Below are 19520 nucleotides of genomic sequence, written 5' to 3' on the forward strand. Positions count from 1 at the left end.
GTCCAAGCTATTCCACCATGGGAGGCAGTGCACACTACATCAGGGCTTCACTCTGTCCACGCTATTCCACCATGGGAGGCAGTGCACACTACATCAGGGCTTCACTCTGTCCACGCTATTCCACCATGGGAGGCAGTGCACACTACATCAGGGCTTCACTCTGTCCAAGCTATTCCACCATGGGAGGCAGTGCACACTACATCAGGGCTTCACTGCGCACTTACAGCCCGTCCTTTCTCTTGCAGGCTAAAGTAGCGTTTAATCGCCAGGCGCGTGCCAGGGGTGGCCGCGCCAAGCTGCAGAAGCTCACTCGGCTGGAGGAGCGCGTGTGTGTGCTCATGGGAGCCCGTGTGATTGTCCCCACAGCGTGCGGAGTATCCGACCCTCCACTGCCCGGCAATGGTAAGGACCTCGCCTTTTGGCCCTCTCGCGTCGCACTGGCCCATCCGAGCTACCTCCTTTGCCACTGTCCCACCAATGCGCTGAATGCCACCAGTCCTAACTCCCTCGCTGACGCCGTCTCCTCACTCTGAAGCTACTCTTGTGCATTCCTGCTTTCAGCTGGTGACGACCAGGACCCTGAAGCTGCCAGTGACAGCACCTCCGACCAGGAGGAGGAGGAGGAGCAAGCCGGACCTTCGGGGGAACAGTCACGTCCCGCAGGAGAGGAGGAAATGCTTGACACCTCCTCACTGGACGAGTGCCTGGAGGAACTGTCGCAGGGCAATGCAGCTTCTGGGACCAGTGGCGTCCAGCCACCCAGGAGCCGTGCGCGTGGCCCGCGGCCTTCCCCCCAAAGGGGGGAAGGATCAGAGGGGAGTGCTGCTGATCGGCACACTCGCCGCCACCAACGTGGCAAGGGCCCCCTAGTTCGGCCCCCTCCTCCCCAGCGGGAGAGTCGCGACTCCAGTCCGGACACCTTCACCTCGGAGGAGGTGCGGAAGCTGGATAAGATGGCCGAGGATTCGGACCGGCGCCACACGGAGCTCATGAGCGTGGTGGGGCGCATGCCTGAGGCCATCGAGTCGCTGGCGACCAGTGTGCGCGAGTTCGGGGCAGCAACTGCCGCGAGTGGCCGCATGCTGACTGATGCCGTCAAGACCCTGGCGGCTGTGATGCGCGCGCACACCAGGACCACAGGGGCACTCACTGCTGCCACACGCGCTGTCTCAGGCAGGCATCGCCAGGGCAGCCGCCGCGCTGGACCATCCCAGCAAGCCGCCCCTCGGCTGATTGTTGCGGATCCTGCAGTGCGGGCCCGGCCGAGTGCCACCGCGCCACAGCACCAGCCAGCGCATCCCAGACGCCAGCTGTCCCACATTGCGCCATCCGTCGCCGCCATTCCCCCACTGGGGCGTCAAGGGCAAGCGGCTGCAGCTGATGGTGGCCAGGCTCAGGTGCGCCACTCAGCAGACGGCCCCTCGAGGCCCAAACGCCGTGTAGGCCGCCCCCCAGCGGAAGGGCATCTGAGCCTCAGGCGCCTTCCCCCAGCCTCGCAGCAGCCACTGGGCAGAGCTTGCGAAGGAGCAGCAGGCCGGGCAGGGGAGGCAAAAGGCTGGGCAAGGTCTCGCCCTCGCGGGCCACTCAGTAGAGGGTGTGGGCAGCTTTCCTTTTATATGGTGGTGGCCATCTTTATTTTGCCCATGGTTGTGTTGTTGGAGGGCTTATTTTTTGCGTTAGGCCGACGTTGAGGCCCGGTTTGAAGAAAGGTGGAGTGACTCCTCCCCAGTTTGTGGGAGTGAGTCGTTTGTTGGGCTTTTTGTGGGGCCCGTTTATTGTTTTGGGGGATTCATGTGGGAAGGGCTTTTCATTTTTGTGTAATAAAAAATTATCTTTATTCATGCAGTCTCCATGGTTGTTCTTCTTAGTGTTTGTTGGCTTCGCCGGCTGAGGGCTTGCGGAGCGGCTGCATTCATCTTCCCTCATGGCCCCTGGCCATTCCCTGACAGGGGGCTTAGAAGTACCGTGTAATAAGGTGGCGTCGTGCGGCCCTTGGCCCTGGTCGCTCCCTCCTGGGAACGTACTCCTGCTCCTCCTCCTCCTCCTGCTCCTCCTCCTGAGGTGCTGGTCCAACGTCAGGTGGCAGTGCCCGAGTCCTGCGGATAGCCAGGTTGTGTAGCATGCAGCAAACCACCACAAATTGGAAGACCCGGTCCGGCGAATACTGGAGAGCTCCTCCGGAGCGATCAAGGCAGCAGAACCGCTGCTTGAGGACCCCAATAGTTAGCTCGATGATGTTGCGGGTGGTTTGATGGCTCTCGTTGTAGGCCTTTTCAGCAGCGGTCCTGGGCGCGCGGAGCGGGGTCATGAGCCAGGTGCACAAAGGATAGCCTTTGTCCCCGAGTAGCCATCCTCTTGGGGGAGGCTGTGCCTGGAACATGTCATGCACAGTACTCTGCCGCAGGATAAAGGCATCGTGGCTGCTGCCTGGGAAGCTGGCATTGACTGCCATGATGCGCTGCTTGTGGTCACAGACCAGCTGCACATTCAGAGAATGGTAGCCCTTCCTGTTGCGATACTGCTCGCCATGCTCCAGAGGGGCCCGCAAAGCCACATGCGTACAGTCAATGGCGCCCTGCACCAAGGGGAATTCCCCGAGTCTGGAAAATCCCAATGCGCGCTGATGCTGGCTCTCCAGGGCCATGGGGAAGGAGATGAATTGGCTTCTCCTTCTGAACAGTGCTTCGGTCACCTGGCGGATGCAGCGATGCGCGCCGTACTGGGAGATGTTTGCTATGTCCCCAGCAGCGTATTGGAAGGAGCCGGTGGCATAGAAGTTCAATGCCACCGTCACCTTCACTTCCACCGACAGAGACGTCCTGCACCTGAGCTTTGGCCGCAGATCTCGGCGAAGCAGGTGGCAGATCTCTGCAATCACCTCCTTTCGGAATTGGAGCCTTTTAACACATCGCGCGGCACTCATGTTTAGGTAGGAGCGCTGCTGGCGGTATAGCCTGACTGGGTAAGGCCTACGTGGCCGACGCCTGTAGCCCCCTCTGCCTCTAGCCAGGGCTGCCCCTCTCACAATGCGTCTGCGAGCCCTACAGACATGGAGCTGCAGCTCCGCGTTGGCACCCCATGCAACCCCCATCAAATCCTGGCAAACACTCTAATTTCCAAAAGGCCACTTGCAGCGCTCTGGCCTGAGTCCAAAAATACCTGGCTCTTGCTGCTTGAAACCAGTTAGCTATCCTCCTTGTTGTGTCTCCAGAAATGCGTTGCACAAGAGTGTTTTCTGAAAAAAGGCTGGCCTTTATACTGGAGAGTACGTCCCCTTTAATTTGCGCCCCCCGGGGCCCGCGCTGGTTGTGTTGCGTTCCTTTTTCCAAACGCTCCGGCCGCCAGCCGCACAATGGGGCGGTCCGACTGAAGTTTGGAATCGGGGCACACAAAGGGCGTTGCACGAGGATGTGACGTCATTTTCTGCGCGCGCATCCGGGCGGGCGCTAAACTTTGCGCCGGCGCTAACGGGCAACTTAATTTGGGGCGGGGCGCAAACTGCGCTGCGCCCGGGCGCTACACGCATAGCGCCCGAAAATCACTTCTCTTAAGGCGCTAACTGCTGGCGCAAGCGACTGAAAATCTAGCCCTGAGACTCTAAATTAAAAACTGATTAGTTCTTGCTCTGACTTTGTGCTAATTCTTTTTTAATTTTACTATCTATATTTTAAAATAATATACCTTATTCTAACATTTTTATATACATTATGATGTTTTTACACTTTACCTATTTCCCATGCCGGTCAGACCCCATTGCCAATTTTGGAGATGGGACCCACCGAGTTCAAATGCAGTCTTTGATTGGCCGAAAAATGTCTCCAAAGATGTTTCGCCACCAATCGAGGCTCAAGACTTTAAATACCGATCATAGATGTGACCAGGTCAAATGCTATTTTTGAAGTTCCAAACCAAGAACACCAACATTCAATGGGGGTAATTTTCACCTTCACTGCTTGGGTGGTAAACTGCCAGAGCAGATCGCCCGGCCGTTATCGAACTCACCAATTTTCATTTCCATTTGCTTTCAATGGAGGTGAAAGTGAAAATTAACCCCAGTAAGTTATCTTTTCTATGACCTTGCAACATTATCACAAAACAATGACAGAACTCACCATAGACACTCCAAAGGTTAAACATGAGGAGGTGTAGAAGTACAATACTGTACAACATAACATACATTATATATAAATGATGAAACAATTCCTTTGGGGTTGTTATGGTAATGACTGTGATTTTTTTTAAAATTCGTTTTTATGCGATGTGGGCGTTGCTGGCAAGGTCAGCATTTATTGCCCATCCCTAATTGCCTTTGAGAAAGTGGTGGTGAGCCGCCTTCTTGAACCGCTGCAGTCCATGTGGTGATGGTACGCCCACAGGGCTGTTAGGGAGGGAGTTCCAGGATTTTGACCCAGCGACGATGAAGGATCGGCGATATACTTCTAAGTCAGGATGGTGTGTGACTTGGAGGGGAACTTGGAGGTGGTGGTGTTCCCATGCACCTGCTGCCCTTGTCCTTCTAGGTGGAAGAGGTCGCGGGTTTGAGAGGTGCTGCCGAAGAAGCCTTGGTGAGTTGCTGCAGTGCATCTTGTAGATGGTACAAACTGCAGCCACGGTACGCCGGTGGTGGAGGGAGTGAATGTTTAAGGTGGTGGATGGGGTGTCAATCAAGCGGGCTGCTTTGTCCTGGATGGTGTTGAGCTTCTTGAGTGTTGTTGGAGCTGCACTCATCCAGGCAAGTGAAGAGTATTCCATCACACTCCTTACAATTGTTTAATGTTCAATGTGAGAGTCTGTTATCTACACCTTGCTCAGTATCCTTTGTATCTCTCTTTTCTGGAATTTCAGTAATATAAATCTTTTCTGGAAGTTCAGTAATTCCACAATATAAATTTTCGGAATAGTTGCTGAAAAAAGAATCTGCACCTAGGCCTTGCTAATCTGTTCCACGCTGGCGTGCAGCCCCATTTCTTGTATATTATACATCTAGCTCTGCGCGGAGTTTTATTCTGTCATGGGACAAAAGGATAGTCTACAAATTCTGGGCTGCCAGAAGTGCAGCAAGGCAGAAGTTAAACCTACTGTTTGGTTCTCTTGGTGACCATACCAAATTCTGGGGACAGGGTCATTTCAGTAATAGGGATGGATTCCCACGCTTCTGGTTGCACAACAAGGCTTCAGAAATTCTGAGTGCATCTTGCCATTCCAAGAGGGGAAACAAGATAAGAAGGTGCCAAATGTTTTTTAGTATTTCATCCCATGATGTATGGGTACTGTTGCAATGGTAACTGATCCATCTGGAATCAATTGCTAATTTCCTTTTGAACTCTGGTCTCCAGTTTAGGCCCACAATGGAACCTATGTCTGCACTCAGCCACCGTAGGTGCCACTGGGCCTAGCATGGTCGCATCCGGCACGGTTCCTGGGGTAGCTGCCTTTCTGTCAATCAGGTGGAAACCCAGCTGATCTGAACTCTGCACTGGTTTACGAACAGCTGCTGGATTTATGTTGAAATTGTGCGATTTAGGTTGCAAGATTTCTCCCTTGAAGTGTTTTCTCACAAGTCAAATGAGTCGTTCCAGCGGAGGGTTACTTCTGACGATGTTGTAGTAACAAGGTGGCAACTCTTCCAGTCAGCCTGAAATTACAGTGGCTCAATGTCCTGTTGTTGCTTGAGGTGTATGAGTGTAGGTGGGAGCTTGCACATAAGGTAGTAATAACGTACAAGTTAGTCATCTGTGCCATAAGTGCACTGGTTTTACTGAACATTTATTTTTTCTAATTTTCAGTGCGGTTATCTTATTTCTTCTGCTACACGCACACTACATATGTATTTAAAAAAAAGCATTAATCTTACCTGGCTAACATGATATAAGAGTTTGGGTTGTTGGTGCCTGGACCAGTAGGACTCCATTTTATAGTGTAGATCTCCTTATTGTGGGCTTGTAAATCATGTACGCACGTGTCCTGCTTCATATTCCAGATCTGTACAAGAATGAAACACAAACAATACGGTGATCTAAGGTGACTATCCACTGCAAGTCCAAAACTTTGCTTTAAAATTGTTACAATGCCATGCATCATCTATATGGAAAATAAATTTAAGATAAATTCTACGGCTGACTGCACGTGGAAGATAAGGTTTTTTCAACCTCGTTCTTAGGCTCTTAATGCATTATCAATATTGAACTGAAGGAGGAATGTTGAATGATGTGGGTAGCACTGTTATGTTGTTACTTGTTTGTCAATATATAATTGCAATGTGATTCATTTTGCTTCTCAAACATTTGAAATCATTATATATATGACATGAACTGCTTTGTTGTTATCTCAAAACTAGCTCCAGTAACTGATTCAAAAGTATTAAATTATAAGTGGCTACAATATATTAATCAGCATATTGTAGTAAGGGAGCTGATTAGAGCATAAGGCACTAACCAAGTAACTTAGTCATCTTGAGGTCTGCTATTTCACCCTATAACTTGCTGGAGACTGCACTGTAGTCTTTGGTAAAATGACTGCCATAGTACCACTTTGAAGCATTCAGAGTACTTGGAATGTGTGATCCTACCAGGGATTACTGTTTGCCTGTCAACCATTCTGAACATGTATAATCTGCTAATAGCTATTCAATAAAAGGCTATTGTACTCCAGCACACAGGTGGGATGATTATCCACCGATAGGCTTGCCACACAGCCAAACAGTATCACTTTATCCGCATAACTCCATTCCAGGCCTGCAACAGAACAATGGCTGGAATTTGTGGTAATAATGAGCTAGTTGTCCTTTGACATCTCAGAATAAGCGATCCTGTATTATCTTCTCAATGCACAATAAAGTGAGCTGAAGCTGAGAAGCTTCCTATATATTTTTTTATAAATAAACTCCCAATGCCTACATGCCATTAAAAAATATATTCCCAATACAATATATTTGCAAGGTATTTTTTATAGTGGGATCAAAATCAAAAAGGAAAGAGTTTACATACAGACATTGCCAACTTCTGCTGTTTCCCTCTGCTGATTTTTGCCATTACTATTGCACAAAAGCCACGTGGGTTCCTCACCTCAGTCCCTATTTTTATTCAGACAGATCGCAAGTTTAAATCTTTACTCTGAAAGCAGAAAGTATAGGGCACTGCAGCTTTAAACAGTGAATAAAGATAAATATTAAAATACTGAGGTGCCGTTGGGAGGTGTAGGGGTCGAGAAAGTTTCAAATAAACTGAAGTGATAAATAGTGATATAGCCAAAGTGAGACTCCACACCACTTGGACACAGCTCAACATTTTTTATGTGGTAATTGAAATTTTTGACGGGAAACCCCTCTTCTACTCAGACAAAATGTCCTCGTTTACAGCTGATATGATACAAATAAGGCAGGAGAAAGACATTAAGATCTGTCTCTTCTCGTGTATCAGATTAGCAAATTTTTAAAAAAGACATGAGGTAATGGACTTAAAGAAAAGCTTGCCTGTTAGTTTTTTCTGTCTTACTACATGGTCCTGATCTTTGGTGAAAAGGCTGGAAGCCTTTAGCTTTTTAGCAAATCGTGGCTGATGCAAAGATTTATTACTGCAGTTGACAAGGGATTCAGGCCATAATTAGGTCTTCCTACCTTCAGTGTCATGTCATCTGAGCAAGATGCTAGCAGCATGCCAGATGGGTCCCATTTGATTGCATTTACTTCGTTCTGAAATGTAAAAGAAGTGCAAATGAGCATTGCTAATATAAACAGTAAACAATCTGTTGTGTCGACAATCTCCTGAAGATGGCACTTTGCTATCATTTCATCTTCAAAATCCATTAGACAGTAAATGAACTTTGGCTGCAGCAACACAATCGTTTGGGGAATGTTTCTTGAATCTTTAGTTCTTTCTGTTGCAATCGTTTTTGCTTCCTTATTTCTGATTTCTTCTGGGTGCGTTTTTCTCCCTATTATTTGTTTCCAGGACAATTTTCCCTTTTAAAAAAATTTGCTATGGCATTTATGTTCTCTCTCTACCATTGCCTCTGATTTTTTTTTATTGTAATTCTTCTTTGGTTATAACATATTGTATACAGTATAATATAGTTGGTACATTGCACTAGTGAAAAAGTGTTATTGAATGGCTGGGGTTGTGGAAGATCCTGGAGACCGATTCAAGGGAGTGGTATGGTGTTAGTGTGTACTGTTGAATGTTCTTGTTCTGTTCAGTGCTCTTTGCCTTCTTTATTTCACTCTACCTTCCTTCTTATTTGCTTTTAATTTACCTGCCTCCTGATCCACAAGTCCCAACTATCTGTGTTTGCACATCCAAGGTTCAAATCCAGCCGCAGTAGAAATGGAGGGCATCAATTGTTACAGTTCATAGAAACAGCTCAAGCAAATAATTGGGAGGAATGGTCAACTAAAACACTGAGCACTCCTCCAGGTCAATCTCATTAGTAACCATGATCTCCCTCACAGAATAGCAGTAACAGTGACACCCTTAATCTACAGCTCAAAGGTTCGAGTCCCAGAGCTGCCTGATATTCAGATCTACCAATTAACCTGTCTTCTACTAAGTAATTTGCTGCAATGTTACAGAGTGTTATAAGAGAGATCTCAACATTGCACAAATCCTAGCTGTGAGATTTCAGTCAAGAGTTGGCCATCTACTGGATGTATTACCTCATGCCAAAACCATAAAGAAATGGTGGTAAAGATTCCGTTGCGCTTGCTCCTGCTACATGATTTGAACGCGTAGAAGAAAATTTGCTACTCCCAGCCTGTGATTTTACATTCATTAAAGTTAATGAGGGGGAAATCAGAGGCTGGGAGTGCGCAATATCCTGATATGAGCTTCCTGCACCTTCCAGGAGCAGGCGCAGCAGAATTTTTACCCCACGGTGGAAAGCAGCAAGTTACATCCATCACACAGTTAACAGGGGGGCAGCCTAGCCTGTCTGTGGTTTAACCATGTTGACTGTCCTGTTACCAACGATGCTGTATGTTTCACCAACCAATCGGTTAACTTATCAGAAATCACCCTCGTTGAGATGGTGTCGCATGGGGAAGCATCGCAAATCAACCTCGCTACCAGTGGCATCACTGCACTCAACTTTTATGCCACAAGACAATTCCTTAGTCCTTCAAACACACTTCTCCTCACAAAAAAACTATTTTATATAGGCTGGGAGTGGCAAATTTTCTTTTGGTTTTAACATCTCCTTATTAAATGCTGGAACAGCAATTAAATTTGTACTAGATAAAATATTTATATGGCCAACGCACTGAAAAGAAATAGCAATTTTTGTTCAGAAGATTCAGAAAGGTTCTTTGATGATGAAAGTTACTTCCAGTCCATGAAAGGATTCTTGTCTACATTATGTCTGACACATTTACTTAGGCCTAGAAATTCGGTATAGCCGCGTTTGGGGCGCTAGTCCTGGCGATGCGCAAAGTTTAGCGCCAGGCGCAATTTAGCTCCACCTAGCGCGATATTGGGTTGCAGCGCCCCTAAAGGTGATTGCGGCGCTAAATCAGGCGCTGCACACTACTCTTAAGGCGCTAACCCGGTGGCGCAACCCAATTTCGCGGTGGCGGGGCGCAGTGAAGGTGCTGTCAATAATCACTTTCCCTGAGACACACTGGCGCTGGCCAGCTCTTAAAGGGGCAGGTCAATTGGCATCACCAGACACACTCACTGCCTTGTAGGCCTTCAAAGCGGTGGGAGCCTACCTGTGGTGCACCAGCTTAGCAAGACATGGAAAGGGTGAGGCAGAGGGCGGAACGCCTCACTGATGGGGCATTGGATGCTTTGGTTGGCGCAGTGGAATCAAGGCCAAGGAAGATGGTCGGAATGTGATTTATGTTTTGGACAGTCTCCCGGGTGTGAGAGGCAGTTATGTGTCAGTGTATTAGTTTTGCTTTCTGTTGCCATAGCTTTCTCATGTTTGAAGGAACCACATTTTGTGTAATGAAACACTTTCTTCATTTACAATGGCCATGCCTGCTATTTACATGCATCTTGCCCTTCACAGGCTTGGGGGTATCAGACCGGTTCCATTCCTGTTCTTGGAATGGCAGCAAGCATTCCGAGAGAGGGGCCTAGAAGCTACTTCTGATCAGCCTCTGACGCGCAGCCTGAGAAGAGCCGCTCGCGTAGAAGTTCAGGCCAGCAGGCATCTTCTCAGCCACCGACAGAGATGTCCTGCACCTTATCTGAGGCTGCAGATCTGGCTGAAGCAGCTGGCACAGCTTAGTCACCACCTCCTTTCTAAATCGCAGCCTTCTGACGCACTGCTCCTCCGGCATGTTCATGTAGGAAAACTGCTGTCGGAAAACCCTGCCAGCGTAAGGTCTGCTGTGGCGACGTCTGTTGGCCCTCCTCCGTCTGGCCATGCCCGCCCCCCTCTCCCAGCGCCTTTTCCAGATGATTCAGCAGCAGGACGTTCCCCTCCAATGCAGCCCCCATAATAAGTGCCCACAGGAAGGTTCCCCGTTGTCAAGGCTCACCAACAGCAAGGTGATGGTCAGAAGGCTGAAGATCGTCTGCCTGCGCTGGCTCAGTGGTCAAATGGCTCTCAGTGTGCAGCTCAGCAACTCTTTGTAGCTCTCGAGGAAGTTGTGCTCCAAAAATGGCTGTCGCTTTTAAACCACACCAGTCCCCTTTAAATAATGCTCCTCCAGCCCGAGAGCGACTTGGTAAGGTCCAGGTAAGCTGTCACTATTAGCGCCAGGCGCTACGGAGGGGGGTGCCACTGAATTTCCGGTCCGGGGCGCCCAAAAGGCGTTGCACACTCAAATGACGTCATAATCAGCCTGCGCCCATGAGCGGGCGCTAAGGTTTAGCGCCGGCGCTAAATGCATGCTCAATATGGGGCGAGGTGCTAGGCGCCTTGTGCCCGCCCGGAAATTGACTAGTGCCCCACTTCTCGGCCTCTTTAGGCGTTAATCGTTGGCGCTAACAACCGAATTTCTCCCCCTTAGTGTTCTGTCACAAGTATGTATGTTCATGTTAACACAAAATTTTTCCAACACACAGAGCAACAAATAGCCAGAAGTATTCCTTCTGACAGAAGCTTCCTGTACAGAATTATCCAATGCCAACAAAATACATAATACAGTACTTTTAAAGCTACATAGTCTTGGCGCTGCACAAAAATACCGTTCACATTCATTGAAACTGTAACTTACTGTATGCCCTTGGAATGTTTTGACTGGACGGTCACAGCCAAGCCTGCACACGTGAATGCACATGTCAGTGCTGCAGGATGCAAACGTAGTGTTGTTCTGCCAATCTACATCCAAGGCAGGAGCTGTGAAAATAGCAAACTAAACATAAGCAAAGAATTCTAAGCATAGAAGAACACTATCAACATCACAAAAAAAAAATCAATGCAGTAGATTTTCAACTTGCTGCCCTCATGGAAAACTAGCGCTGTGGATCGACCTCCTGTTAAAGAAACAACAACTTGCATTCGTACAGTGCCCGTAACTTAAGAAAACATCCCCAAAGTGCTAAACAGAAGCATAATCAGACAAAAATGGTCATCAAGCCAAATAAGAAGATATTAGGAGGGGTGACTAAAAGCTTGGTCAAAGAGTTCGGTTTTAAGGAGGATCTTGAAGGAGAAGAGGGAGGTGGAGAGAGAGGTTTCTGGAGGGAGTTCCTGAGCTTAGGGCCTAGACGTCTGAAGGCACGGCTGACAATAATGGGCTGAATGAAATGGGGGGGGGGGTGGTGCACAAGAGGCCAAAGTTTAAGGAATGCAGAGTTCTCAGAGCATTGTAGAGCTGGAGAAGGTTACAGAGATAAGGAGGGTCAAGATCATGAAGACATTTAAACACAAGAATGAAAATTTTAAATTTAAGGCATTGAGGAACCGGAAGCCAATCTACATCAACAGGCATCATGGCTGACGATGAGCAGGACTTGGTGTTGGATAGGATAGAGCCAGCATAGTTTGGGCTGATTTGAAACCTCATATTATTGGGTACGCTGGCATAGTGGTTATGTTACTGGACTAGTAACCCGGAGGCGTGAGTTCAAATCCCCCCATGGCAGCTGGGGAATTTAAATTCAATTAAATAAATCTGGAATAAAATGCTAGTACAGGTAGACTACCCTTTATCCGAACTTCCGAAAACCGAAACCCTCTAAAAAACCGAAGGTTTTTTCGGTCAGCGTAAGTCGTGCGCACGACATGACCAGAGTGGCGCACGACTTACAGGCCTAGCCGGATAAGGGATAGTGTAGCATTTTTCCGCACTTCTGAAAACCGAAATCACTCAGCGTAAGTCGTGCGCACGACCCCGACCCCCGCCGACCCCGACCGACCCCCCCCCGCCGAACCCCAGCCCCGCCGACCCCCACCCCCGACCCCGCCCCATTTCGGATAAGATATAGTGTACCAGCCTTTAGCCGCACATCCGAAACCAGAAAACCTCTGAAAGCCGAAAGTGGCGCAAAGCATGACTTCTGAAAACCGAAATCGCTCAGCGTAAGTCGTGCGCACGACCCCGACCCCCGGCCGACCCCCGCCGACCCCCACCCTTGCCGACCCCCACCCCCGACCACGACCCCCCGCCGACCCCCACCCCCGACCCCCCCGCCGACCCCGATCCCCCGCCGACCCCCACCCTTTCGGATAAGGGATAGCGTATCCTTTATCCGCACTCCCGCAAACCGAATTACTCTGAAAACCGAAGTGTTTTCGCTCACCTTCCGAAATCCGAAATTTTCTGAAAACCGAAACACGGCTGGTCCCGAGGTTTTCGGATAAAGGATAGTCTACCTGTATCAGTAATGGTCACCATGAAAGTACTGGATTGTTGTAAAAACCCATCTTGACAGCGGGACACAGGCATGCCATGCGGCTGGTATGGGATCGCGTTTTGTAAATTCAAATTTTAATACCCCCCTGACCCTCTCCTGCCCGTTGCTGGGGAGGGGGGTTTAATATCAACCCCGTTAACTCTGTTTCTCCTTCTATAGATTCTGCCTGACCAGTTGCTTGTTTTCCAGCATTTTCTGCTTTTAGTTCAGGTTTCCAGCAGGCGCAGTATTTTGCTTTTCTTTTCCTAAAGTTGTTCAATAACCTAACATTTCTCATGATCATAAATGGACCAATCTGACTGCCTGAAAGCTCTGTTGATATTCATAACACAGCATAACACTGGGTCATGGACGAAGATTTTTTTTTTAAGTTTAAAAATTGGCCAGATTTTAAAGTTCCCGCTCTCTCTACGGCAATGTATTGCTCTGCCTTTTAATATTTCTAGGCCCCCACTTCTGCCAGCATCAGGTCTTGACAAGCAACTGTGTTCTTCATGCAGGTGTACATTGCAGTAGAGGGCAAATGACGCGGCAGGAATTTTGACAGGTGACATTTTCCTGCTAGTCCTGTCTCTGCAGACATTTCAATTTAACAATAAAGAGGTAAAGACCAGCTTGGCCAGGTCCTGTCCTCAATCCCCCCGTGCCTACCCAGCGTATATGAATTCGGTGGTCCTAAAACGTATAAATGTTGAGGCTTTATTGTCCACAGACACTTAATGAACCGGACTACAGATACAAAACGATTTAATAGCAGATAGATGGACAAATGAACAGACAGATACAGACACGAAAAGTTTTTAAATATGAAAATTCATGTATTCCATTTATTACACAGAAGATGCCAGCAGGTTACTTGGAGCTACTTTTAAACAGTATGAATATAATATAGTCTTATGTTATAGAGGTATTAGTCACAAAGTTTATTAAAGTTTTAGGTGACTTTTCATCATCAGCAAAGCAAACCTCAGAACTCAATCCATGATTCCCCCTCCTACCCTGACCCCTGATGAGTGCTGGAGTTGGCAAATGGTGGCAACTCGAGTCTCTTGTAGCCTCTCTTCTCTCTACTCCCATTGCTATGACATGCTGTTCTTGAGCTGGAAACTCAGAGGCCACAGAGATGATTGGTGCAGGAAATTAGCAATAGGATAAATGAGCGCCTGGAGTCATTCACTCTTAATTACACTATAGGGTTTCAATGGTTTTGATTTAAAAACACAATCTACTGGGAGGAGAGCTACCACTAATGAGCTTTGGAGTTGCTATATGTTCTAGAAAGACGATCAGAATAATTTGTAAATTGCTGCATCACAACCAACTGATTAGAAATGCTCAGCGTGTGTACAAGATAAGTGTAGTTTTTAAAAAAGATGCCCTGAACTGCACTTTAAAGGAATTGTGCACTTCAAACATAAATACAGGTACTGATCCTACCAGTAACATACCGCCTCACCAGGTGCTCGTATGGAGGCACTTCACTCAAAGACTAGGGGGCAGATTTTCAACTTGCTATCTGGGCGTATAACTGGTCACCCATTATAGAGACAGTCCAACTTTCCTTTCCATTGATTTCTCTTTATTCCTCAATCTTTACTTCATACTATACTCAGTATTAAAATATATTTTGCAAGGATGGAGTGGTGCATTGGGGTTCACACACTAATCTATCGGGACCCAAATTAGAATGCAGTGTAAACTGAATGGGATAAAACTCTCCGACATGAAATTAGCATGGGCAATCCAAAAGCCCTTTGGAACTGACCTTAATATGGGTCAAGTTCATATAAGTTAGCAATTTAACTCAAAGATGCCTTAAAGTATAGGAATTGGAAAACGTTAGAATGGTGCAGAATGGGTGCTCTTCTGAAGTTGAGGTAGATTGTTGGAGCAGAGTAAAGTGAGGTTCACTCTGCATCTAACTTGTTCTCCTGATGTCGACACTGGCTGCTCAACATACTGACAATCCTTACCTTGAGCACAACACAATTTTTTTTTAAAATATAGTAAAACTCAGTTTTCCAAGTTATTTTAAAGGTTCAAAAAGAATATTAATGGTTGAAAAGCTAACCAATTTCTAAGACTTTAGAATGCATTGCTAAGTTCATAATACTTCATTCAGCAAAACATTGATCATTTTGCAATAATATGTAGCCTTCAGTTTTTGCACATGTTCAAGGATGATTACTGAGGTCAAATGAAAAACTGACAATTCAAAGTGGCACTGTGGGCACGCTGAAAGACACAAGAAAGTGATCATGCCACTTAAAGATCAGCTTACCCATAATGAACTTAATGCTTTTCCGACTTGGGCAATCAAACATGAGAATTATAGAGTTAGAAGGACCATCACCATCATTGCAAATTCGCCCAGTAAACCTCTTAGCAACGTCTATATACTGTACTTGCAACCTGAATAAAGTCATCATTGATACAGTAATGCCACCCATGGTAGCAAGCAACTCCCCACTTTAAAAGCAAATCTGAAGAAAATAAATACCATGTCTCCACAAAAGAAACAACATTGCAGGATCAAATTTCCTGGCAGCCAAAGCAGAGCTTCCAAAACAGAAAGTGCAAAGCAGGGTGTTCCAGGAGCTCACTAAAACAACAACAACCCTTTGATAGAATTACATAGATGCCTACACTACAACATTCTCAATGCTTAAAGGCAATCAAAATACATTACACAGTTCCTTTTTACCTGAGTGAAACGGAAATTGCTGTTTAGCTTCGCCTGTATGAGCGTCCCAAATTATTGTTGTCTGAAAAAAAATGAAATTCTTAGTCTCAGAGAAAAATATGACGGACTGGAAGAGAGTTGTTTTCCCTTTTAGACAATCTGAAAAAGGAAACAGATACCAACTAGCAATCGGTTGTGTTGCTCCCTTTTTTAAAAATGCATTGTATTCTTCAATGATGATAATCAATTGGTGATGCAATGCTCTGATGTGAAAGAAAGTGTTCATGTCCATGATCCTCCACAAGACTGAGTTCACAATCTCAGTTGCATCACCAAAGGGAAAAGTCAAGTATGGCCAGGTGCTTCTGCCATTGTGGGGGGGGGGGGGGGACAAAAGAATCATTGGTCGTATTTTCCGATCGGAGGCTTCCTGTGTGCGGAGGCCTCCGATCTGGAAAAAATCTACGCCGTTAACCGAGGGATCCAGAGGTCCGGCCATTTCCGCTCCTGGACCTCTCCACGACAAAATGCGCAGGGCCCACGTATCCCAGGGGCACATGCGATTCGCAAGCATCCCTGGGATCACGTGGGCCATGGGGAACCAATAGGAGAAGGGATTCTCCCTTCATTAAAACATTACTTTTTTTTAAATCACGTTTTTTAAATTAATTAAAATTACATTAAATTAAATATTTTAAACAAAAATAAAAATTTTTGGTGTTTTTTACAGGGCTAAAAATAAAAGCTTTTAAAAAAGTTTTAAAATGATAAATGAGTGAAAATGTTTTTTTTTACTTTTTTAAACTCTTATGCTGGTAAAAGCAGGCCTTACGCGTGCTTTTACCAGGTGTAAGATTTTTAAGTGATTTCAGCGGGCGGAGGTTCTGCAGAAAGCGGAACTCTCCACCCGCAGAGGCCCTTCTCCAGGGCAGGCGTCCAATCTGATCGGAAATGCCGGTTTTCAGCGCATGCGCTTCACATGCCTGAAACCAGCATTTGCGAGGTCCCTATGGGTGTGTACACAGTGCATACACACCTGTAGGGATCAGAAAATACAGCCCATTATCATTGAGCTGCTGCCATTCATCTCTCCATGGCCAAATCACAGAACACTAGCAGAGGCCTGGCAACTAGTTGCCCTCTCACTGCAGTTGGCCTGTAGGCAAGATAGACTGAGAAAATATCTAGAAAAAAAGTGTGGAGGGCCATACACTCAGAGGTGGGGGGGGGGGGGTGGAAATCATTTAAATCTAACAAAAAGGTCCGATGTTTGCTTCTCTGCAGACCATTACTGAAATTCATTCTTACCTTATCAACACCTGCACTGAGAATATAGTTTCCCTTCTTGTTCCATTTTAAAGCAAAGATGGGCCCTTTATGTTGTCCTAGGGTGCTTGCGAGATTGCCTGAAAAAACATTCAAGTTTATAGGAAAATTTTGATAGGAATCTGACATTTTAAAGGTATACATATTTGAACTCATGACTTACCATCCTTTGTCCATATTCTTGCAAATCCGTCATATGATCCTGTAGCCAACAGTGTTCCATCGCTCTGGAAAAAACAATCATACTAGTAGTGCATTTCACCACGAACATACGGAGTTCGTCCTTGTGACAAGAACGACGACTTGCATTTAATAAAATACCTTTAACATAATAAATGCCGGAAAGCATTTCTCAGAATGGAAAACAGATGCCGAACAATAGTTGGGGAAATAGGGAAGGAGACTGAAGCTGTGGTCGAAGAGGTGGGTTTTGAGGACATTTTTGAAATTGGAGGGAGATCGCAAGATGGAGAGTTTTAGAGAGAATGTTCTAGATGAAAGAGCAAGATGACGGAAAGCCCTGTCACCAGAGGGAGGGGGAAGATGCAAAGGAGGCCAGAGTTGGTAGAGTAGAGGCTATGCACTGGCACATAGGGCTGGAGAAGGTTGCAGACAAAAAGCGGGTGAATCATGGAGGCATCTGTAAAAGACAAGAAGGATTATGAATTCAATGTGTTAGGGAAGAGGGAGCCAATTAAGTCAGAGAGGACAGGAGAGATAGATCAGTGTGAGATAGGATGCGGAAGGTGCAGTTTTGGATGAGTTGGAGTTTATATAGTGTGGAACTCAACACGCCAGCAAGAAAAAAAAACTGGCCGATCTCAAGACTGGAGGTGACTAAGATGTGGATGAGGTAGGAGAAGTCAGTGATATTGCAGAGATGGAACCAGGCAGTCTTGGCGATGGAAATTACATAGCATTTGAAGCACATCTCAGGGTTGGTACCAGGAGGGGGTGAAATTGGGGATAGAGTGTGGGATTTTGGTGGGAGCTAGAGGATGGCTTCAGTCTTGCTAATGTTATATCTACCATTAATCCTGTAATAAGCTGGTGGGGGAGGCCTGGCTGGGGATAACGTGGAGCAGGAAATCTGACAGTGAATGAAGTAGAGGGGTAGATCAAATGCCAGATAAAGTGAAGCAGGAGACCTGATGCTAGATAAAGTGGAAGGGTAGATCAAGAACTGGATAAAAGAGCTCAGGTCCGGGGCAATGTGTAGTAGGAGGCCAGGTGTTGTAGAAAATGGAATAGGAGACCAGTCACATTGCCAGTACAGTACTCAACCTCTAGTCTCTGCAGCACTGCTCACTTCAGAAAATCAACCCGAAAATGTCAAATTGTCCCACTATGGAGGTGAAGTGCTATTTTTCCCACACAGCTCGGTGCATGTGACCCTGAATCCTATGAAATGGGCTAGAATTCAGATCCATTTTGATTTGGAATTTGATTCAGAGTTCTTGTCAACTCTGCTCACATCATATTAACTAATCCCATACTAAGGATACCATTAGCATCTCCACTGCAGTCTCTAGTACTGGAAATTTGCCAGATTACATCATAATTGCAGCTGTGCAGAGCAGTTATGGACTGTAGCAAGTGCACACACAACAGCAATGTGTGGAGCAGCCATGAATTTCACCTTCTTAAGCAGGGAAAAATTCATTTAACACAGTAATCTCTATTACTGTACTAAGACATACAGATGCACTAAGTCACCCCTTGCCAGCAGTTTGCTCTGACTCATTGTGAGATTAGAGTAGGCACAGCTGTTATTATCTCACATGCTTGTTCAAAATGCCCTTGGAGTTCACCGGTAAAGTTTAAGCAAGGAAATCCCTCTAACATTTAAGCATTGATAATAGACCCCAAAGGTATGAAAGACTATGGCCGCGATTTCGCCTACCGAGGCGGGATGCAACCCCGCTGCTGGCTCCATCCCGCTCTGTGAAAAGAATTTTATGCTGATTGGGCTTGTTAAGCCTGCCCAGCGCGTTTGCTGGCCAAGTGAAGGAAGTAGGTCTGATGACGTCACTTGATGATGCATCATCAGCCGGTTTCCTTAAAGGGACCATGTGCAATTTGATTTTGACAGTTCTGCTGTCAGTGTTCTACAGCATTGAGATGCTGCAAACACCGACAAGCACTGCACAGAGGTGCACAGCTGCACCCAGGCTCTCCCCTGACTCCCTCCATATGCTTCTGGAGGGAGTCACAGTACGCAGGGAGGTTCTCTTCCCTACCAATGGGTGGAAGACACCTCCCCAGGACACCAATGCCGCCTGGTTGCACATTGCACAGGAGGGCACAAGCAGGGATGTCGTCAGGAGTACCTGGCTGCAGTGGCGCAAACCTTTCAATGATCTCAGTAGATCACGAAACGTTACTGCAAAGCCACACTCTGTGCCACTCATCACATCCCCATCACTCTGCCTTCCCTACCCTACTCCTGCACATCCATACCCAAACCAACTTACCTTGCACCTCCACCCATCCCTCTCTATCTATATTATCACTTCCCCATCTCACTAGCCACCCCTCACACTCATCATCATCCTAGTCCAATCATATCAACTAACAACACACGAGGGTAGGCACTTGGGTGTTTTAGCCAATGTTCGTGTGAAGTTTCTGTTCATGTGCTGTCAAACATTGAAATCTTTATTTTCAACACTTTGCGTTCTTGGACAGGTTTGTGTGCACTTTTGGAAGTG

At 46.7% G+C, this 19520-nt stretch overlaps 1 protein-coding gene across 6 annotated transcripts in view; it reads right to left on the reverse strand.

Moving 5' to 3' along the window:
• Nucleotides 1–19520, reverse strand: part of LOC147111992 (F-box-like/WD repeat-containing protein TBL1X) — a 330596-nt gene that overhangs the window by 10899 nt on the left and 300177 nt on the right. For all 6 annotated transcript variants that reach the window (XM_085999446.1, XM_085999441.1, XM_085999444.1 and 3 more), the window contains 6 exons: nt 16973–17036; nt 16792–16889; nt 15505–15565; nt 11159–11280; nt 7616–7690; nt 5855–5982 (listed from right to left, as the gene is read on the reverse strand). In XM_085999446.1, coding sequence (XP_085855572.1) covers nt 5855–5982; nt 7616–7690; nt 11159–11280; nt 15505–15565; nt 16792–16889; nt 16973–17036 — 548 coding nt within the window. The remainder of the gene's footprint in view (nt 1–5854; nt 5983–7615; nt 7691–11158; nt 11281–15504; nt 15566–16791; nt 16890–16972; nt 17037–19520) is intronic.

Source organism: Somniosus microcephalus, chromosome 10 (assembly GCF_052327205.1).
Source record: "Somniosus microcephalus isolate GS21.2 chromosome 10, FLI_Smic_1.0, whole genome shotgun sequence".
In the NCBI taxonomy this organism is placed as follows: Eukaryota; Metazoa; Chordata; class Chondrichthyes; order Squaliformes; family Somniosidae; genus Somniosus; species Somniosus microcephalus.